A 23,108-nucleotide genomic window follows, 5' to 3' on the forward strand; every position below is an offset into this window, starting at 1 on the left:
TGTCAGGGGATAAAAGAGATAGAAGGAAGGCATCTAATAGGCAAGTCTGATCACATTTTTCTGTGTATATGCAATGCTCTTTCATCTTTGCTGGAAGACTTTGGTGAAATCCACATCACTTGAAAATGCTTTTGGAGTTGTGGGAATTGCAGAGGAGGTGGGATGTGGGTGTTGGGATATGATGCACTTATATCCAGACGTATTTGACACCAAAGCCTCATCTCTAAATTTAAAATGATTACTTTCGGTATTTGTAGCTTAAATTTGCTTTAAAACAAAAATATAATAGTATGGACTAAACAAAGTCAATAGTTTTAGGAACACAAAAGTAAAGCAAAAGGAAAATTAATTTTAATCCTAGGAAGTTATCCCATCATGCATATATCTTTTCATAAAAAAGTACACAAAAATCCCCCCAGCAAAAAACACCAAATAAGAAAGGATGAAATAGTTTGAAGCCTCTTAAATTATTGCTGCTGAGAAAGTGACTTTTAGAAATTTTCAAATTATATGTGTAAAACTGAGGATTGCCTCTGACTAACAAAGGTTTGGCTATTAAAAAAATCAGTTTTATGTGATATCAAAAACTACTACTGTTTCAGTGTTTTTAAATTTGCCTCAAATTATTTCTGTAACTATATAAACTACTGTACTTTGAAATGGGTATTCCAAAGTACACATTTTTTTAAATGAATTATTACAGCGCACTACCAGACTTCAAGTGTGAACAGTATTAACTCATGCACACTTTACAAACATTGAAGAAGAATAAATAAATTATGAGACACTTGACAGTCTTCATTTCAAACGCTTTTTTATGCGAAAGGTCAAAACCTTGTGCTCATGTTGAGGAGTTTGATTCAGTTCTAAGTGTTTGTCCATTCACCACGGTTGACTGATCTTCCCAGGCTGGCAACAGAGGCAGGAGGAAGGTTCATTTGTTTGGCTAACTTGCTAGGGATAACCTGCAGGATGCGTTAACGTGCACTGATATCTGGAGCCTCGGTTCTTCCCATCAATGAGCAGAAGTGGCATTTTCCTGAAATAGTCAATAATATCTGACACAGACAAGAAGTCCTGAAAAATTCAAAATAAGGAGATAAATCAACATTGAAATGAGTAGCATGAATTTCACCCTCAGTTTTTTTTTTTTTTTATCTGCCTAATTTCCTACCTCTTCAAGTCATGAGGATGGTGAGGAAAAAAAATGTAATACTTGGCAAATATTTTAATAATTTCTGCTATAGAACTTTGAAAAAATAATTCTTTAACATCCAACAAATTATGGATAAAAGACTATATATATTTATATTTATGTTATATATATAAATTTTAACTTTATGGGGGTCATAAATAAGAGGTCTAATTATAATGCCTTTGCCTTAGAATTGCTCTGTTTGGGTCTTTGATTTTGGTTTCTGTATCTCTACTTCACTCTTAGTAGTGACTAATAGTGTGAGGAGGTGTAAGGAATCAGGAGGTCAGACAGTGTCCCGATGTCTGGAGCTGATATCCATGGCATGGCAGAATGAATGGTTCCTTCATGATCTCTCTGCTGTGTCCTCACTGCCACCTCACGCTCGCAAAGGCTCTGCAGCCAAGTCTTTGCACCCATTGCCTTCATCACCTTATCCCTGATGGCCAGACTGGAAAAAAACCCATCCATCCTTCTAGACATAGGTCAGAATCACACAGGTACCGCAGACAGCATTATGCACTTCCTCCGAGACTACTGGGCTGGATGCCTCCCTCCAGGACGCTGCAACGTGTGGTTTGTACTTACGGTTTCCCACCAGACCAACAGAAATTCTGGAGGGCAGACCTCATCGCCCCTCTAGCATCTATGCAGCTCTTGCCACACTGAACCAGTGTTTGAAACATTTGATCCGAAGCATGTGTTTTTCCCTACTCATTTACATGATTATAACTTAAAAATATGTGGAGTGAAGTGGAAGTTAAGGGTTAGCTGTTTTTCATTCTGGAAATGTTTGATTCAGCTGATCCTCCTCCTGGAACTTTGAACTTAAAGAACATGTTTGGGGCTTAAGTTTAGCTTTTAGTTTCCTTTGCAAAAGCAGTGTTTTTGATTACCATCCAAAAAGGAATTAGCGTAAACATTGGCCAAACAGAGGAAAATTTCTTTGGCAGTTTGGCCACCTTCATTGGCCAAGCCTCCATTTTAAGTGAGAAATGACCCAAATATTTAAATAATCTCCACAACAAGAATTCTATTTTTTTTTACCCTTTTCCAGATATCAATTTTAAAATATAGCCTCATAAATACACTGCAATCTTACATTAAAATTATGTTACAGAGGTGAATGATAGAAGGGACTTCCCTTTGACACCATCTAACTATATATTTTTTAATTTAAGTCTTAATTTTTTTATTTTAAAAGGTATACATGTGATTTTAGACTATTTGGAATAAAAGATATAAGAAAGACTCTATGGCACTGTTATTTATTTCCTTCCAGTAAAGGAAGGGCTTCACTAATGTGATTTAACTCAAATGTTGCCATATAGTATGGACCTTCCCAAAGAATGTTACAGCAAGGTTTCATATTGGCAGGTATGCGGAAAGGCATAAACAGAGGATTTGGGGAAATTTTGCAACTGGAATTCCTTACCTCTTTCCCTCGGAGTCCAGTTCCCAACAAGTAAACTTGGCTTTCCTCTTGATAACGGATCTGGATGTTGTAAACTTTATCTTTGTACAAGACCATGAGGACATACGGATTTGCTATTGTTTTTTTAGAGCTGTCTCTAACCAGGAAAGTGCCATCCTAAAAGAATAAATTCCTGTTATTATGTGAGCAGCAAATGTCCATACTTCTTTTTTTTTAACCTAACTGTTTATTTTAGAGAGACAGCACGAGGGCATGAGTGGAGAGAGGGGCAGAGGGAGAGGCAGAGAGAATCCTCAAGCAGACTCACTGCTGAGCAGGGAGCCCAACTCGGGGCTCGATCCCAGGACCCTGAGATCATGACCTGAGCCAAAATCAAGATTCGGATGTTTAACTGACTGAGCCACCCAGGTACCCCAGTAAATGTCACCACTTCTCTTGCCTGTAAGAGCAGTAGACAAGCCTCTAGAGATCTGGAAACTTAACCAGTTGACAAGTCAGTGAACATTTAGTTCCGTGAACGATTACAGTCCCCTGTGTCACGGATTTCTTGGTTGTCAAGAGGTAGCAAAGATTGTGTCAGAGAAATTTCCAAATTGAAGTCTCTTGATGAAAAAGAAATCCCTTTTTTCAGTAATAAAATAAATACTAAGTGGTTGAGTAGATAAAGGGCCAGACAAAATAAAGGACTTTATTGGTTTAACTAAAGATCTGTCTTCCTACTCCTGGAAGCTAATTCCTTAACCCTTTCTTTCCATAGCCAAAGTCATAAAACATGCAAATACCTATAAAATTCACCCATTTAAAAACCTCATGATCTCCACATGTTCATCATTAAACACCTGACCATCAACAAATGTGGACCATCTTGTGTTACCACTTTTTTTTCTATTTATTAAAATAGTGTTGTGATTTGTCCTGTACTTTAAAATGTCATTCCATAAATTATTGCTACCTAATATTAACACTGTAAAAATCTAAAATAAAAATAGAATTAATTAGTAAGGCAGCTTTAAAATACTCCCTTGTTTGTGTATTGAATCAAGATGGCTTTAAATAGCCATCAATCTGCAATCTGCAATAATGGCTTTCCTTTGTTCTTTTTATTTCTACTGAGTAAATTCCATTCAGAACCTCTTCTATTCAACAGATATACCTGTGGACCAGTGATTCACAGCCTAGAATTTAGAGTTTTGAAGACTCCCAGAACCCACAGAGAACACCTAACTCATTAAATCAGAAATCTCTCCAGGTGAAACCCAGGAATCAGAATTTTTAAAGCTCCCCAGGTGATTTAAATGTGCAGCTAAGATTGAGAACTATTCTTGTAGACTCAAGATGTGAGAGATGAAGGATCTTTGCTTTTCTTTCTCAGATATATAGATTTGAGGTTAAGGTTCAGCACCAAACCACAGGAGATCTGGTTAAACTAGAAATTTCTAGGGGAAAGGGCAAAAAGTTTTTGTTGCCTCTCTCCATAGGGATCCCTTCACATCAGTGTGAATGGCCAATTGTGTATTAAAAATGAAGATGGAACCAGTAAGATGTGAGAATTTTGGGGAAAGAGTCTCCTTTTGATAAGGTATGCTTCCTATGACAAGATAGACCTTTTCCGTTAATAAAATCTCCTCAGATTCTGCCAGCCGAATGACTGCCTTAATTTAGATTTTTCCCAGATTCTAGGAGTAGGATGCTGGTAAGTGTAAAGCTGTCACTAATGGGTCCCCTTGGCCTAACGGTATGAATATCACCTAGCAGAATTCCTAGCCCATAATTGGTCCTCAATAAAAGCCAGTTCCCCTTTTCTCCTTCCATTAATATTTATAACTACTTAAAAATAAACTTTAGCACGGTACCTGGTTTATCTTCCTAAGAGCAGCTTCTGCCTCTGGTCGGGTAATGTAAGAAACATACCATTCTTCATTTAATGAATTCTGAAAATGTAAATTTTTTCAAAATGGAATAAATTTTGCAGTTACATATGTAAGTGAAAAGAAAAGCCTCCAAGTAATCATTTTCATAAATCACCACCTCAATTCCATGACCTTTGAAACATTTGTTTTCTTAATTTGAAAATGGAATCACTTAGGTGGGGCTAAATAGAAGATATTTTGCATGAACTGCTTTTCATCAGGACACTGGTTGCAAAGGTAGTTGTGAATAAGCATTGCATATATAATGGAAGCTTTAATCAGGAAAGAGATAGATGTAATAATTTCCTCAGTTTAGTATAATACATGATGAAAAATCTGGGTTAATGAGCAGTTCAGTGACTTATTCAAGGTCATAAGCTAGAAAACCAATGAAAAATAGGATTAGTTTTCTCTTTGTTAAATACAAAACACACATTTGCTATTGGAAGAGTCTGAAAAAACACCAAGGAAAAAGAACCTATTTTTCATCTGGATCCTCCCCTTTAATTCACTAAAAAAAATGTAAGGGTAATTTAAAATAATAATAAAAATACAAAAGAGTATCAAATGGGAGATTCTGGTTATTTGCTAGGAAAAAAAGAAAATTAAAACATGCTTAATTACCTCTTCTTCCCCAGGAGACAGTGATCGAGGTTTGTTCGGAACTGGCAAGGAGAAGTTTCTTCCTTCAGCTCTAGGAGGTGGTCTGTTGCTAAGGCCTTCAAAAGTATAGCATTTTGAAAGTTAACTTGCTGTAAGCTACTTTTCATTTCTGTCCTCACACATTTTCCCCCTAAAATGCCCTTGCAATTGTTCCCAACAATTAACATTTTAAGAAGCCATAGCTTCAAAAATAATTTTCACCTGTTCAAAACTATAAGGGCTGTTGACTCTTCAGGCATCATTCGATAGCCATGTCAGTGAAATTTTGAGGACAGTTGCACAAATTTGAGTGATTTCTTAAATGTGCATGTCACATACTATAAAATAACTAGTCCACTAATGAAAAAGTCACAGTAGTTTTAATGTGATCATCAAAAAGAATATTCAAGAGACTGATTTTTTCATTGGCTCCAGCACACCCAGAATGGACTCCCAACCACTGATACGGTGACAGTGCAGTAATAAAGAGAATTAGGTCCTCATTTGTTTACACAATAAGAAATGTAAGTTACCCAACACAAGGTGAAATTAGCTTGAGAATGTTGTTAGCCTCTAGAACCAGAGTTCGCTACCTACTGTTCCTAACTGAATTTCCTAAAGAGGTAGAAGTGTTCATCTCTCACAGAAGACCCTACCAACTACCCGATCAATCAGGAAGTCTGTGAGGTGCCTGTAAGTTACCCAGCATTCGTGTCTCACCTTCCCTAACACCTTATTGTCTTGTTTACGCTTCCCTGAAACTTTCTGAGTCTGAGAATGTGTTTCCTAATCTCAGCAAAGGTTTGTGTTGATTTGTAATCGCCAAGGCCGTTTTCTGTATGCCAGAACAGCTGTTAAGAACTGAAAAATTCTGTGAGCTGAATGTTCTCTGAATTAGTCATGTGTCATTCACTCTTTGTTCAACACATACTTATTCAGCATGACTCTGCCCAGGCCTTAAGTGAGGCACCCCTGTACCCTACCTTTAATCCTCACAGCAACACCGCAAGATGTGTATTATCTTCTTTTGAGAATGAGGGAACAGAGGCTCCGAGAGCCTGAACAAATCCCGTGCTTTTAGTGGCAGGGCCAGGACTTGAACCTGTGATTTCCCAAACATTATTCCACATAAGTTAAGAACCCCTGGGGTGGGGGAGGGGGATTTGAATCACCCAATCTGCATTTAACAAGCACTCCAGGTGGTTCCCGAAGGAGGGTTGTTCCTCCATTAACAATAGGCCCCAAATGGCAAACTGCTGATCCAGGCCACTGAGCCAGGAGAATTACCCGGGAAGGGCTGAGGTCCCCGGGGCCAGGCTAGCAGAATTCTTCACCATGGTGTTCCCTGCTTCAAAATAAGCAGATCAGACTGCCCTGAACTGTTGAGATGTCTTCTTAAGGCTCCCAAAGCCTAAACAGATTTTCCCTACCCCTACCTTTGCAGTCCAACATGGCAGGCACTTTATACTGTGTATTGAATGAAAGAAACTATATAGTTAACTATATAGTTAACGAATATAAACAAGGCCTATATTGCATAGCTCCTTTAGAGTTGAGGAATTATTTTTCTGCTTCTGCATCTGCAGGCCAGCACCATGAAATCATATTCTTAACAGACAATATACTACTGTTTATTGCAGCCACACACCACCCTTACTATTGAGATCCTCAAGGGAGCTGGGGTGGGTTTTTTTGGACAATATACAGAATATCCTTTATCTTCCTAACATGGGAGCAGCCAAAGGAGAAGACTGAGGACCAGGTGTCCTGGCAGTCTTAGGGGGAAAAGGATCAATTTTGATTAAGGTAAGCATTGCCCCCAAAATTAACCAACTATTTACATTAATAATCCCCACCACCAACCCATGAAACTAGGGGTCTGTGGAACTTACTTTGGGAAACATTGCTATACGTGAAATGTCTGAAGCTTAGATGCCCGCAGAAGCCAGGCAAGTAACACAATGTGGGTTCACAAAACACAGTGACTTGTGGACACTGTGGAAAATCAAGGGGGCGTGGGGGCAACTGTGGAAACCACATAGTATTCACTATACCATCAAATGCTTAGGAAACATTGACAACATAATGGATTTCATTGGTGTCTCACGTGTTTGTGGGATAATGTATTCAATTGAATGTAATGGATGTGCTCCAAAAAAAAAAAAAATATTGACCCTTGAGCCATAATTCAAGTACTAAGGTACTTTTCTGTTTATAACACACACTTGTGTTCTTGCGTGTGTTCATGACCAAAACGAAAGTGTTTTGTTCCTCACAGCAATTAAAAAACTTTTAAATCAGGTCGCCTGGGTGGCTCAGTCGTTAAGCGTCTGCCTTCGGCTCAGGTCATGATCCCAGGGTCCTGGGATCGAGCCCCACATCAGGCTCAGGTCATGATCCCAGGGCCCCCGGATCGAGCCCCACATCCAGCTTCCTGCTCAGCGGGAAGCCTGCTTCTCCCTCTCCCACTCCCCCTGCTTGTGTTCCCTCTCTCGCTGTGTCACTCTCTGTCAAATAAATAAATAATTAAATAAAAATTTTAAGTCAACGTTTAAAAATCAGGTGATTTGGGGGCGCCTGGGTGGCTGTCGGTTAAGCATCTGCCTTTAGCTCAGGTCATGATCTCAGGGTCCTGGGATTGAGCCTAGTGTCTGACTCCCTGCTCAGTGGGGAGCCTGACTCTGCCTCTGCCCCTGCTGCTCCCCCTGCTTATACTCTCTCTCTCTATCTCAAATAAATAAAATCTTTAAAAAATAAAATAAAAATCAGATAATTTCATGTTAAAAGCCATATTTCCAGTTTTTCATGAAAAAAAATCAGAAAATCTGGCAACACTAGGTCGGTTTCCTGGCATAAGAAAAATTTATTTGCTAGAGTTGGGTAACTTTCCACAGTCATTCAACAAACATTTTAAAAACTGCCTACCACATGTCAATCACTTGCAAGTCTCTAAGGCTGAAAAATAAACAGTCTAGTTCTACCTTGTAGGCCTTTGCTGCTACTCAAAGTGGTCCATGGACCAGCAGTATCAGCATCACACGAGAACTTGCTAGAAATGCATACTCTCACATCCCACCCCAGACCCACTGAATTAGAATTTTAACACAATTTCCAGGCGATCTGTATTCATATTCAAGTTTGAGAACACTCTCAGCCAATACTTATCATGGACACCCAGAGAAGGTATTAAAAATGCAGGTCCTCATCCAGACTTACTGAATCAGAATCTTAGGGGGTTGAGTTCTCTTAGTTTGTATTTTAAACATGTTCCTCAACTTGCAACTCAAGGATAAATTCATTATAGAAATCTAAAACTACCGAGAACGCCAAGCACTATCCTGAGTACCATATAAAAACAGCAGAGAGGAAAAGCTCTCTGTGTCGAGACTAAGGCCAAGGCCACCTTTCTGAGGCCGTGTGTGTGTGCGTGTGTGTGTGTGTGTGTGTGTGTGTGCGTGTTATGTAGTAGCATCCTAGCATTCCAATAGCCCTGGCACACAGCAGAAACTGAATTACATACTGAATGAGAAAACATATCTTCTGGCTTTTAGGAAATAACCAAACCTTTGCCAAAAGGCTTTGGGACGGTTAGGAATCCAGTCATGGAGGCATGTTGCCTGGAGTAGGTCACTAGAGCCCAGAGTACAAACCTTGAGAGAAGTATGGAGGCAGGGAGGCACTCTGTGGGAAACCACTGTTACTGCGGAGACAGAAAAAGAACTGATTGGTGTTGGGTTGGGCTGAAGAGGCTGATGGGGAAGCTGTGTTAGGGAAACCCACTGAAAATGCTGCTTCGTTTGTGACTACTACCGCCCGTCCCTGAAGCCGTGGCAGCTGGACAAAGAGGAGGGGCTGATGGGGCATATCTCACTACTGCCCCAAGGTGGACTATCCCAAATGCTAACAGACTCTGAAAGCCGAAACAACAAAAATCCATAAAAAGCATTGGAAGGTTATTTTAAGAGTTGGCTGCAGTTTAAGACCTTTGAGTTTGGAGAATGGCCGACGTCCTCTGGGGAGAGGACATCTCTTTTGGTTAGGAATATATATGAGTGGGCATGTAGTTTGGGAACAGTGAATCCTGGGGCCTGATGGTCCACAAGCGGGGAGGTGGCTGGGTGAAAAACCCAGAGAGGGCCAGGTGGCCCTGCAGCAAACAAAAACAGTATCTTCGGGGATGTGCGTGGGAGGAGGCACTGGAGGGGGCCCCAAAATGCTGCCGGCTCTGTGCTGAGCAGCCATTCCCCCACCCGCTAGCCCAACCCTGTCAGTCTGCTCTGCTCAGCAATGGCACGGAGTGGTCTTCAGCACAAAGGAAGGACAGAGTTGGGGCCCAGTGAGGGATGGAGTAGAATGAGAAAATGGCAGAAGAAAAACAGCTAGAAGAGTGAGAAGAAAAAGCAGAATATCAAAGCAAGAGGCACACAGGGACAAGGAAAAAAATTTGAGACACCTAGATATCTAGCAGGCGTAGTGAGGTCATGCTGGTGGTTTTCTCCCATATTGAAGGTGGGGACTGGGCCTCTCTCTTTGCATCGTAGAGAATGAACTCAAAGGGCTGGGGGTTCTGAGGACACGAGGGAGCAGCTCCCCGGCTTGTTTAGGTAGAAATGGCCTGTATCTTTCTCCTGTTCCTGCCTCTGCCTCTGGGCAGCCTCACTGTGGGCCCTGAGAAACGCTGTTGCTGTTGAGAAAGTGGGCCTACTAGGGACAGAGCCTATGCAGTGAATTTGTAGCATCTGCTAGGTCCTCCCATCCAAGATCTGGATGAACTCCAAGTACTTAAATTAATTGGGTTTCTTGAGTGATCGTTTTAATTCACAAAGTGAAAGCATTCCCCATTACTGCCCAAGGATCCATTCTGTCCGGGTAACCATGGGGTAGTCAATTCTGTACCCCTCCAGCCCCAAGCACAGAGACTCCAAGAATAGCAGTGGATTAACACGTGTGGTGGTTTATGCTCAGCTTGATTTTGTTTCTGAAAACCCAAAATATTCCGACCTGACTACCACTGGCTCATTTCTTTCTTCCCCAAACCACCGAACATTAGTTCTTATCAATGGACCTGGGTGTGATGTTAAGTTAGCACTGAATGACGTTACCACAGACCTTTCAGAGAATGCTCCAAGCATGTGAGGTGACGGGAGGAGGTGCTTGGGCAATGGCTTGGTGGATCTGGAAGGGAAAGTATTGGAGCTCATGGAGGGCATTGTGGGTTGAGGCAAAGGTCTTTGATGCACTGTGGGGGAAAGGAAAAATAAAACAGATTGTCAGGAACCAAGTGTCCCAGGAACCTTCCAGAACCACTCCCCCGTAAGTTAGAAACAGCTGGTCAAAAGACCAAATGTAATTATGAAGTGGTAGGATGGAACCCCACCCCCAAGGTTTTTCTAGATGATTTGCCACCTTAGAGTGCATTAAAATGCTGCCGTTCTATATTCTCTATAATATACATTTATCCTATTTTTTCATTTTTGAAATGCTATCTTGGCAGAAAATTGTCAGTTGGAAACCATATGAATTTCAGAAATGATTCACAAGTTTTGCTTTATGTAAGCCAAATTTTATGCTGTCTCATTTATCTACAGTTAGTGATCCTTTCCTGTATTAGAAGGCATAAATATTAGAAATTTTTCTATCAAACCATATATGCAATTTTTAATTTTGCTGTACTATTAAGTTATTTGCACCATTACTTATGAACATAACAGTTCTCTTTGGTAACCCAGATAAATAATGCAGTATACCAACTGCTCTATGTCTACTTAATACTAATTTAACAATTATAATTGATTCTATGGGGTTCCTGTGCTAAATAATTCCACATGAACGCCTGAGCAGAAAAAGGAAGGAATGAGTTATAAGTTGTAAGAAAGCTTTTTCTGAACATACCATCATCTTCATCCTGGTAAGGGGAAGAAAAAAAAGGTATTAGCCTATCATCAAAACACAATTCCTAAAAGAACTGCATTTCTCAATCATATAAATGTCTCTCTTTCTTTAGCAGTTGTGTGTCTCCATAATAAATATATTGTGGAGAACAGTAAAGCTTGCTAAGTGGTTCATAATTTCTTAATACAAACAATCAGCTAAGGACACTCCAATCTGAGACTCTCAGAATAGGTTCTGAGGTGCCCAAAAGGGCCAAAAAACACAATAATAATGGCAGTATCTACTATGTGCCCCCAAAGATTTATACACAGTGTCTCATCCAATTCTCCTAGCAACCCTTTAAAAATTCAACATCCTCATTTTACAAATGGAAACATGGCCCTCAGGAAGGAGTCCTAACTTGCCAAGGGTTACAGAAATGGATTTGGCCCCTAATTTGTCTGGCCCAAGGCTAAGCCTTCTTTCTGCCACGCCCCTTAAAAGCAACTCCACTTTATTTATGTACCATGTGGCTTACAAGGTGTCTACATTGCTCAGCATTTATCTTCAAGCAACCTGTGAAATAGGCAAGGGAAGAGCTATTTGCTGTACTCCTCAGATGAGAAATGATGTTCCAAGAGGCAAAATGATTTTGCCATTGACCAGCAGGCCAAAAGTGCCAACTTGGACTTGTTTTGATAGACCAGCACACTGGTGAAGAAAGACCACCTTATTCAAAGTATTGTTGCAAGGATTGCATTGGTTATTACATGTGCCTGGTATATGTGGAGTGCTCAGTGAAAGTTAGCTGTCATTAGTCCTACCATTGAGATAAGAAGAGTTATAGCCAGAATCATTCATCCCAGTTGGCCAACTGGGAGTCCCAGCAAAGTGCTACACATAGGCTCTGAATAAACGCACATGGGCTCAGTGAATGCCCACGATGAAACCTCTCTTCAACACCATTGCAACCATGTCATGTTTCTTTCTACAACTCTCAGATTCTCATGACATGAGCATCATCCCTTCCAGAGATTGGGAACCTTGAGAGTATAATGTTACTCTCACTTTCAACCTTGTCTCCTCTTTCTCCCTATGGCTCTGCAGCCAAGCTGCTGTCCTTGCAGTCCCCATAGGGTGAATAGGCATTGTCATCCACCTGCCTTTGCTCAGGACATTCCTGAGGCTGGAATGCAACTGGGTTTTCTCTTAGGATGACTCTATTCTATGCCCTCCCCATCACTCAACGACATCATAAATCTCACCTCTAAGAAGTCACCCCTGGCTCCTCAAGCCCCATCAATTACTTTCTTGCCTCCACCACTAGAGCTCATTCCATGATCACTTACTGTTTAGCATGCTGGGTGTGGGCCTGCCTGTCTTTCATATCCTAGGACAGTGTCTGAACCATCATAGCATCTAGCACAGAGCTACGAGACAGCAGGCACCTGTGGGCTGAGCCCTTGCATAGTGGTAGGGGTGTGATCACCTTCGGAGGGCTTATGGTGTAGAGGAAAGCACCCAGACTTGGATTCCAATCCTGGCTAATCATAGCTGTGCAACTTGTGACAAGTATCTTACCCCTTGTGAGCTTTGATTTCCTCTTAGTAAAAGAGAAACAATGATTCTTCATAGGGTCATTAAAGGCAAAACGTGTAAAGCGGGGGTGATCAACTATCCCGGTCCCAGTTTGCCTGAAACTGATGGGGCTTCTGGGACATAAGATTTTCATTGCTAAAACTGGACATAAAACTTTCATTGCTGTTTCCCAGGCAAAGAGCTCATCATCCAAAAGCCGCTAGCTTGTCAACATGCACACAGCAGGCATTCAATAATTGCTATTCCCTCTCTTATTCAGGCCATGGACTTACTAAAAGGGAAAACAGAGGCCTTGTAAACTTTGCTTCGAGGCCCAGACTCCCGGGCATCCCTCCTTTTATCCTTCCCTCCAACCACAGTTATTTACCTTACGAATTACCACCTGGGAATGGGGCTGTGATGAGGCCGGCCACCGGCCAGCACTGCGGGCAGGAGGAAAAGATGGAGGCCCTCACAGGCACCAGTATTTAGGAGCCGACTGCATGCAGGCCTTGCTCCGTGCTCTGGGCCTCAATGAAGTCTGAGAAAGGCATGGCCCCAAGCTCCGCAGAGCCTGCACTGATTTTCCCCGTGCCAAGCATCTACCAAATGGGATTTTGTACTTACATTCTCTCTTCTGTCTGGTCCCCATCCGTGCCTGAAATGAATTAAAAAAAGAACTGAACATGAAGAGTTCCAATGAGCCAGCCTCAGAATATAGATAGTTTCACTTACTCTAATAATGAGAAATCAAACCCACTGAGCTGTGATAAAATGGGAAAAAAAAAAAAAAAAAACAGCAGAAAAGCCGGGGAGCAGGAGTGGAGGGAAGGTTTGGTGACTCAATGTTCTGTCACCATTGCAAGCTGAGCTAGGCAAACCTTTATTCTTTTAGCTACTGCAGCAAATAATTACATATATATAAAAAAGGTTTAGTCAGCAAACTAACTCTTTAGTAGCTATTAAATTTCACTGAGTAGATGTTTCTCCAAGCAAATGAAAATATTTTAGGTAATATTCTCCTTTGCTGATGTCTTAAAACAGCCATTTCGGGGCTCACCCTTCGGGTGAAGGGAAGACAGTTGGAAAATGCTACTGCTCTGGGGCTTTTCCCAGACGCACGAGCTAGTCAGACAGATTTGGCGACAGCTGCCTTTGGGCCATGGCAGGCAGCTGTGTGTCTGGGCCCACGTCACGTTCTCCTTGGACAGGGGGACGAGAGAAGGAATGTATTGAATGCCTCCTATCTGTCAGGGGCTTCACGCGGCATCATCCTCGTGGTTTATTTAAAATTTTGATATTTTGTTCATTATATACTTTTTACATTCAATTTGATTTCTAAAAAGATTCCATCAAAAAAAATCCATTCAAATATCTTGATTACTGAGGGTTTTTTTCTGGTGCCCTCTAGCCATGGCCCTGGTTCAATCCAACAGCCGGAGCTATGAAGCCTGATGATGCTGACGAGAAAAACAGAAGCCTTGGTTATGTCCTTCGTAAGGAGTAAAGTGGAGCCTGACCCCAGATACATTTATGCCTTTGGTACATAGGCCCCAAAAGACTTCACAGTAAATTTAGAAATAGTAGAGCAATTCTGCCATTATAAAATATGGCTGCAGAGTGAGGAAGACCTTACAGTGACCTAAAAACCTCTGCCATTTATGTCATCTCTGCTACCTGTCTTGAAAAATGAAGTGGCAGGTACTGTTCCCATATATTGAGGTGAAAGGAAAACATGAGCACGGGTTCGACTGGTTGAGGAGACGTTCTCCACAGACAGTGGCCATTCCCGTCCTCCTGATGAAGCATCGCTCCACTCCTTTCTTTGCTAGATCACTGTCGTCTTCAAAGGGACCCAGGACTTGACATCCAACCCGAGGAGCCAGAATTCCTCAAGCCCCAGCAGCGAAACCATCCACTGCTCCCCAGGAGCACCCATGATTTTCGGTTCCTTGTAGACTACTGCTAAGCAGGCTGTTGGCGTCACCTCTCTGAGTGACAAACTCAGGCAACAGAAGACAGTTACCTGGGCACAGGTGGCTTCTTCCCGGGCAGGGGGCTACCCCTGTCATGTCTTTCAGTGGCTGGAGGTAAAGGAGGCTTTTGCATCTTGGGTAAATGCTCCCCGAGAGGCCTGCAGAGTTGAGAGAAAGCAGGGGTGAGAACCAAACTGAACCATGTTTCTACGGCATACACCGTGTACCCTCACACAGATGCGACAGGGCACCTTACCTTCCCGCGGGGGCCGAGGGCTGTAAGACAGGAGGGAAGACATGTCAGTGTCCTCAGCACTTTCCAAAGAATAAAGACAAGACACAAAATGAAACCAAAGTAAAAACAAACAGAACAAACCAGGGAAGGAGCTTACCTTGTCAGGAAACGGGGGCTTCTTTCCTGTAAATGACAAATAACAGGCAGGCCTTGAATACTTTATCCACTAAGCAGGAGGTATTCAAACATAGTCTGATGAAACCATGAGTCCGAGCCCTGAGGGGGCCGACTGGGTGTGAGCATTGAAGAATCACAGACTTCAGACCTGGAAGATGCCCATAGGGAGCACCTAATTTTACAGGCTCAGAGAAATTAAGTGACTAGCCCAAGGCCACTCAGAGTTGTGTACATGCAAACAGTATTCTGAATTCTGTGCTTCTTTTCAACATTTGATTTTATGTAACTGATGATAAGAAGGATTAAAATGTCTTATTGGGATTTTACACCTCTTTCATTGACTAGGAAGTTCTTTGGATAGCCTCAGTTTATTCCTGTATCTGAAATAAACCCATTTGCCCTGGAGGAGTTAATTTTCCTCCAGTCCTGTGGAACATTTGACATTACCTAAAGTATTACACTTACTTTCTGGAAAAACTTTTGATTTGGGGAAGAGCATTTTAGGAGATACTCCTGGTGGGGTGCAAATCATTTTGTCTTAATTTTTGGTTGGGTTTTGTTTCTTTCTTCCTTTTACTTTTTTCTTGGAACAGATGACATGCAGGCTCCCTGAAGAAATGCTAGGTGTACCTGAGAACTCTGCATTGCAAAGTTATTCAAAGCAATTTATTTTTGATTCTGTCCGAAGTCCCTTCGAATAGATATGCCCTATGTTTTCAGTGCAATAAAAAGTACCACTTAACTTTTCAACCAGGTCTACAAGCAAATCCTATATGCCTTGAGCAAGTTATTTAAGGTCTTTGAGTCTCAATTTCCTCACCTGTAAAATGAAGATTATAGGTTAAAAATGCACAGGTTTGCTGTAAGGATCAGGTGACAATTTCTATGCAGGGTCAGGCACATTTCCATGGGTGCTGACAACTCCTTGATACTTCCTCTTTCTTCCCCTCCCTTCCATACCTCTGTGCAGGTAACACCCCAAGGGGAATGATGATATGATTTTCACGACATGATGTACAGCCCAGGCCCCTGACAGGGCCTAAGACTCTCATCCTACTGTGAAGAGCTCACTGCCCAGTAAGAGACAGTTTTGATGGTATAAGAAATGTTTATTATTCATAAAACTTTGGGTTAGGATGGAAACCCTACTTTACAGGGTTACCCAGAAAACTTAGATTTATATTCTTAGGCTTAAGTAGATTTTCTTTTTTTTAAAAAAAAATCTTCTGATGTACGCATATTCTCTGGGCATCGTAAGAGGTTAGTACTCTCAAAACATCATGGACAAGGAAGCAATCAAGAGTAGGTATTGTCAAGAAAGGGTACCTTTAAAAACAGTTTTTTTGGGGCACCTGGGTGTCTCAGGTCATGATTCCAGGGTCCTAGGATGGAGCCCCACATCAGGCTTCCTGCTAGGCAGGAAGCCTGCCGCTCCCCCCCGCTTGTGCTCTCTCACCCTCTCTTTCTCTCTCTCTGTCAAATAAATAAATAAAATCTTTAAAAAATAAAAAAAAATTTTTTAAAAAGAATCTTTTAAAAGGAAACTTTTGTTCAGGAGGTGACTCTGAAGGATTTGATGTCAGTATTCCACTTTTTTGATGCTTTGACTTCTGGTAGTAAGCAGGCCTGGGGTCTGAACTTGAATCTCTCTGTCTTCATTTTCATGTAATTTGAACAGCCCGCTGCAGCAGACCACTCTGAACTCAAACAGCCGACAGAGCTTTGCAGGAGTCATCAGAGCTGTGGTCCAGTTCGTGGAAACAGCAGCAGGCAGGAGCCTCAAATCTAAGAACTGAAATTCATTTGCACGCAGAGAGGAACCTGAGGCCACAGTAGCCTAACTGCTTTGCTCAGAGTGCGGGTCAGGAAGGCTGGGTGTGGTCAGGATTCGGGGCTCCTTCTCCGGCAAGGCTCCCAGCTCCTTCCCCAGAACTCCCTACCCCAGAGCAAGGAAAATCCGGGTCTCCAACTGTAGCATGATGTGGCGGAAAAGAGCACCCGCTTTGAAGTCAGAAAGACATGGGTTCAAATCCTACACCAAGTAATGCAAATGTGGAAAAGTTCTTCAACCTCTCTGAACCTCAGTTTCATTGTCTTCAAAATGGGGGGGATACACCCCCTTCATTGGGTTGGTGTGAGGATAATATAGGTAAATTATTTTTGGTAGGTAAAGTACTTGCCCCAGAGTGGGTGCTCAATAAATGGTCGCTAAGTTTTAGAATTGAATTGAAAATAGCTTTATATAGAGGTAGCCATACTCCAAGAACACTCTGGGCCACTTCTGGGGGAAAAGGACTGTAGGATAGCCACAGTTTGGTCAACTGCACATGGGCAACAATAAACAACTTTGACATTTGAATAGCACCTTGGAGTTTTATCAAGCATCTTCTCCTTACAGAACAGAACACCATACAAAGAAGGAGACAACTCTGAACACATATGGTCCCTGCGGTCAGTAAGCGGCTCAGTAGCTGCCAAGGCAGCTGACAACAGCTCTCCCAGACCTCCTGTCTCAGCCCAGGCCCTCCCTCTGCACTGCACTGCCTCCTGCACCATCCTTCGGGAGGACAATGAGATATGTGTACACACGGCACCCGGGTAGAAGCAAGCCCAGCCCAGGGCTGACAGCGGGAGTTCTGCAGCCAGCCTGACCTTGGGTTGAGTCTCTACCCCTATCACTGGGTAGCTGAGTCATTTGGAAAAGTTATCTCTTTGGGCCTCAGTTGCCTCATCTATGATATGAGGATGATGCTAATAGTCCCACATCATGGTACCATTATGATTGTGGTGGTGCGTGTGAAAATCATGCCGTAAGCGCTCTATAAATATTGGCCATTGTTACTAGGCATCAAATAGAGAGATACCAACCTAGTGTGAAGGGCTCTCTGTCAAATGGGGCTAATGAACGATCGAGGGGAGGTTTCGTGCTTCTGTCTATGCAAGGAGCAGGGACTGGAAGGGAAAAAGACTGAAGTCAATTACAAGAAGAAAGCACTTGGTTGGGGCTGAGGGAGCAGGTGCGCTGGTGGGTGAGAGAGGGCAGCCCCCGTACTTACGCTTTGCTGTTTTATGGTTTCTACTTCTGCTAGGCTCTTCGTGGTTTGGTTGGGGTGGGGGGAGTGGCTGTTTAAAAAAGATCCACATGTTAGGTAGCATCTCGTTAGGATACATCCACAAGTTCTCACTTGGGGCCTTATCGCTCCAAATCTGTCTGACTCTGTTCACTTTCCTGTCATTTCTCTCCTGGACCATAACCTCTTACCTGAGTTCCCCATCCCACACTCTTTAATCCGAGGTATTATCTGCATGGCAATGGAGTGAGTATGTCACTCCCCTGCCAAGCCCTCAAGTGGCCCCTATCACATTAGGAACACAATAAAAACTCGCCGTGTGTCCACCCTTCCAGCTCCTTCTTATCTTAGACTCCTATCTCCACTGCCCACTGGGCTCCCACTCCAAGTGTCCTCTTACAGCTCCTGCAAGATCTTAAACTCATGCCCTCCTTCTAATCTCGGTACTTGTGTTTCCCTCTGCCTAGAATGTTCCTTCCCTGGCTCCTGCCACAACTGGCCCATTCTGTCCAGCTCAATGTCACCTTCCCACCCATCATCAAGTTACTGGGTTCTCTGTCTCCCTAACCACACATTACTACTCAAATTGTCTTGTGCATACATCTGCTTACTTGTTTAGTATCTGCCTCCCCCAACCAAAATTGAAAATTTATAAAAGCAAAGGGACCTTATTTGTCTTGTTCGTGCTCTATTCCCAGCAGCTAGAACGCTGCTTGGCACACAGTAACGGCTAGTAACTGTCTGTTGACTGAATGAGAGAATTCTGCACCCCGATAGTGGAGGTGGAAGCCTTCAGGTTTCAAAGCAAAATGCTTTGTAGATCAATTCAGCTCCCTGAGCCCCCTTTGCAAGAAAACTGCACAAGCAAGAGGAAGCCATGTATGCTTAGATGAAAGGTCCCAACTGCGGTGAGGTCTGCATTTTGAGATTTTGGAAAAATACATTCTCTCGCTCCTTCTAGCCCTGACACTTTGGCAATTACCCTGCGGTTAAAGTGCTCCGATCCCTTATGAAGAAAACACATCTCCAGCTATTGACATATTAGCCTGAATTTCTCGGGGTCTCTCTGGGTACTTAACTGGACCCACAGGACCTGAGGCTGTAAGCTTGAAGAAAGAGGAACGGCGGTTTACTGCCTCTCTCTCTGCCCTTGGGTTCTCTGCATTGTAAGCCTTGGCGGCTCAAGCCACCGGCCCGCGGAATTTCCGCCTCTGGCCAGTAGGTGGCGCACGTCTTGCGGCGAGAGAAGGTGCTAGGGACCCACGCGATAGCGGTAGGGGCCATTTACTGACCTTGGTCCCTCGGGTTTATTTCACAATTTTTATTAATTTCAAAAGTGGGACAGCAATACTTCATTATTGAAGTAGTTTAAATTGTTTTGGGTAAAAAGAAAATGCCGATGATATGCACTAGTATGTATGTTACCCCCACCCCCACCCCCCACACCGCGAGTGCTTGGGTTTGCATGTTCCCAGCCTGTATATAATCTGTTCTTACTAGTCAGCATTGGGTAAAGATACGTAGAGTCTTCTCTCTGGCAAAGGAGGGATCAAAGTGGACACAGCACCAGTGAAGAAAGCTGGGAGGCCTACCGCGTGACTCCGGCCTGCCAACGGAGGAGGGAACCCGGCTGTCGGTCTCTGGGGGGGCACGGGCGGCTGCTGAGGGACTTTGCTGGAGGGGGGCCGGTCTGCGGAAGGGCAAGAGCAGTAGGGTGGTGAAATGAAAGCAGAAATGCCACCCCAAGGCAGGCTGTGTTGTCCGGGAAGAGCAGCACCTCTGCGCTCCGGGGGCGCCGCATCCCGCAGACCCCTGCAAGTGCCAAGGCCAGCCCGCCCGAGTCTCACACACACACACACACACACACACACACACACCCAGGTGCCAGGGCAGCGTTAACCTCCGCCTTCATGGCTCAGGTCGTAGGTCCCCTTCGTTCCCCTCACAAATGCTCTGGACTGACCTCCCCCTCCCACTTCCTCCTTTTGCTGTCTCTTCCCTTAAAGGGAAGGGCTGGTCACCAACTCCTGTTACCGAATCACAGACTTTTTTTTTTTTGGTAAGATTCTATTTTTAAGTAATATGTACACCCACCATGAGGCTCAAATTGATAACCCCGGGATCAAGAGTCACAGGTTCCACTGACTGAACCAGCAAGGAGCCTCAGATTTGCAGATCTTAACTGGTTACTTGCACTTGCTTTGGACAGAAACTCACAGTATTCTGATCCCACTGATGTATCCTTAGGCCAAGTTGATAGGCTAGCCATGTCCCATCCCTGTGAGGGGGGGAAAGGCCAGGCCAGGACTATGACTGAGGACCTCCTTATATTCTGTGCCCTGGGTGCCTCTGTTGCTCACCCTAGTCCCAGCCTAGGAGAGGAATTGCTCTTCGACAGAGAGTGTGGCTCAGAACTTGGGCAAGCCTGGTCTAATCTGATGCCACTCCACCCACACTGGCCAGCTCTCAGCGCCTCTGACATGCTCTGCTCCCTCGAGCCTCAGAGCCTTTGCACGGCCATTCGTACTGTTGAAAATATCCACCCTCACTTCCCATATCCCCCGCCCCACTCCACGGCCAGCTCCCAGTCATCTGTGAAAGTGCAGCTTAAATCTCATATCTTCAGGGAAGCAAGGCCAGGCGAGGCATATGCCCCAGCCTTATCACCCGCACTTGTCTATCACCTGCAGAGATCATGGTTTAATTAAGTCATCTGTGTTGCATGCGTTGGAGGTTACCTCACCCACTAGACTATGAAATCTCGGTGGTGAGGACTGTCTTCACTCTGTCTCCAGAACTGGCACCTAAGCAATGACTTAATAATCCATGTCGTCTCGGGGCCTCCGTTTCCCCGTATATGAAATAGGCTCGATCCTTCTTCCCTGTATCACACAGTGTGCTTAAAAACACAAAGCAGTGTTTGTGCAAGGGCTTTGGCATGGCAAAAGTGTTATACAGCAGAAAGGACGAGCAGTATCCATTGGTTCACGGTCTAGATCGTCAACGTTCTAGCTCATTCTGTGACACTCGGCTGTGCAAGCGTGCAGAAGCCTGTTTTCTGTCACCACCACTCCTAGCGGGTAAGACCCACGAGGCGGGGGCTCTGTCTTCTTTCCTGATGAGTTCACATTTCGGCATTCAGAATGCTGCCCGGCTCACAAGAGGAGACCGGTCGTTGTTGTTGAATGGAGAAATGAATGAATGAGGGAGAAACAGGCTGATAGGAGCAGACTGACGGTAAAAATCTTAAATAGTGTTTAAATTTTCTTAAGTGATGGTCAAACCCCCTTAATATGGTTACGTTTACCGTGGCAGTGTGTGGGTGAAAGTGCCATGTAACCATGAGTTGGTCGGAAGACGGGGAGAAACAGGAAGGTACTCTTGAGTCCCTAAGTCCTACACAAAATGAGTTATTACTGCCAGATGCCCGTAAGTGGAAGTTCAGTGTTGGTATCAGCCACCACAGACAATGATTTGTCTGCAGTAGTTATCATCCTCCCAGCAAAGCTCTGCGGTCTACATTTTTATTATCCTATTTCACAGATGAGGAAATTGAGGCCCAGAGAGGGGGAGTCACCTGCCCAGAGCCACGCGGCCGGGAAGCCGCTGAGCTGGCGTTAGCGGGCCCCCTGGTGCTGCATGGGCACTGGACTCGTGTGGGTCCGCACGGCCGGTGCAGGCGGCCAGGGCCTTACCGATGTACGTGGAGTTGGAGTTGGGGAAAGGCTTGGCAGGCAGGATAGAGTTCTGCAGGGCCTCCTCATCGTTGGAGGGCGGCGGCTCATAATCCGCATCATCTTCCACGGGCGCCTCTTCCTCCTCGTTGGGGGACTCATAGTCGTCATTGTCATCCTCGTTCTGATCGTCGATAGGGCTCTCATAGTCATCTTCATCCTGCCAACACAGTGACGGGGACAGACCAGTTTGTAGAGGCTCCGTGGCACCCTGGTGCCCGCCAAGATTCTCTCCCTGCCAAGCCTCGCCAGGGTCCTGGGGTAGGGAGGTGGCAGCGGCAGGATGGTCACTCCCATTTCACAGATGAGGACACTGAGGTTGGGGAGTGCAAAAGCACAGGACTTGGAACCTCCATCAAGGCCTTTAGGCCACGAGGCGAGTGCATTTTCTTCTACGCCTTTTTGCACAAGAGAGAAAAGCAGAAGAAATGAGGAGGGCACAGGAATAGAAGAGTGGGAGAGCCAGCTCTGTCTTGAGTAAACATGTTTTTTATTCCAGGCATCACCAAGAGGGAGACTAAATGCCTGGAGCATTTGCGATGCCGCTAGTTAATTGTCAGTTCTGTTCTTGGTGTGCCTGTGCTCAAAACATTCTTCTCATTATAGCCTAGTGCAGTGTGGAAGGCCATGCTAATGGGGAAACCAGATAACCAAAGCCTGTTAATTAGAAGGCAGATTAAATTGTGTCGGAGAGGGGAGAGTCAGGGCTACGCGATCCTTTTTGCTGAGAGCTGAGTGTGGAGAAACAACAGCTTATTATTCATGACATCTGACACTGAGTTTAAAGCTGCTTTTTGGGAGGAGACTCTCTTTCTAAATTTTAAGCGTTGCGTTTTATTTTATGTGTGCTTCTTTGTGGGTCTCTCGGAAAGTGAGCCCTGGGGAATGAGTGACTGCCTTTGAGGCCGCTCATGAAAATGGACAGTCGTAGTAATGATTTCCCAAGCAGAGGTGGCATCATCAGCCGCGTGGGACGAGCGCCTTATAACTCTCGTGCCAAAGTCGGGTGGGCAATAAATGAGCCCAGGGCAGTTCTCTAAAGTCAAGGGCAGTATGGAAAGAAGCCGTGGGAGGTTGCATCTTGGCGAGGAAAAGTGAGTACCGGTAGCCTAGAAATCCTCACAGCTTTGCTAGGTGACTTAAGCAAGACTGTCTAAGTTGTTCAATTGAAAGATTCCTGTGTTCATGTTTGATTTGAGGAACATTTTTTAAAATATTGGAAGGCAAAGTGAGGTTGAGTGTCTTCCTGAACTCTGAGAAAGACTTCATCCTGGGGGTGCCTGC

The 23,108-nt window shown here is 44.0% G+C and overlaps 1 protein-coding gene across 1 annotated transcript in view; it reads right to left on the reverse strand.

Moving 5' to 3' along the window:
• Positions 1 to 797: 797 nt before the first annotated feature.
• LCP2 (lymphocyte cytosolic protein 2) overlaps positions 798 to 23,108 on the reverse strand; it is a 43,894-nt gene continuing 21,583 nt past the window's right edge. The window contains exons 7-21 of the mRNA XM_006735444.2: positions 21,786 to 21,984; positions 19,683 to 19,780; positions 18,076 to 18,142; positions 17,888 to 17,971; positions 15,000 to 15,025; positions 14,864 to 14,883; positions 14,658 to 14,765; positions 13,259 to 13,289; positions 11,075 to 11,087; positions 10,292 to 10,421; positions 8,833 to 8,882; positions 5,165 to 5,259; positions 4,484 to 4,561; positions 2,631 to 2,786; positions 798 to 1,077 (exon numbers count right to left, since the gene is read on the reverse strand). Coding sequence (XP_006735507.1) covers positions 955 to 1,077; positions 2,631 to 2,786; positions 4,484 to 4,561; positions 5,165 to 5,259; positions 8,833 to 8,882; positions 10,292 to 10,421; positions 11,075 to 11,087; positions 13,259 to 13,289; positions 14,658 to 14,765; positions 14,864 to 14,883; positions 15,000 to 15,025; positions 17,888 to 17,971; positions 18,076 to 18,142; positions 19,683 to 19,780; positions 21,786 to 21,984 — 1,278 coding nt within the window. The 3' untranslated portion in view covers positions 798 to 954. The remainder of the gene's footprint in view (positions 1,078 to 2,630; positions 2,787 to 4,483; positions 4,562 to 5,164; positions 5,260 to 8,832; positions 8,883 to 10,291; positions 10,422 to 11,074; positions 11,088 to 13,258; positions 13,290 to 14,657; positions 14,766 to 14,863; positions 14,884 to 14,999; positions 15,026 to 17,887; positions 17,972 to 18,075; positions 18,143 to 19,682; positions 19,781 to 21,785; positions 21,985 to 23,108) is intronic.

This window comes from Leptonychotes weddellii, chromosome 7 (genome assembly GCF_054177405.1).
Source record: "Leptonychotes weddellii isolate Sample4059 chromosome 7, ASM5417740v2, whole genome shotgun sequence".
Classification (NCBI taxonomy): Eukaryota; Metazoa; Chordata; class Mammalia; order Carnivora; family Phocidae; genus Leptonychotes; species Leptonychotes weddellii.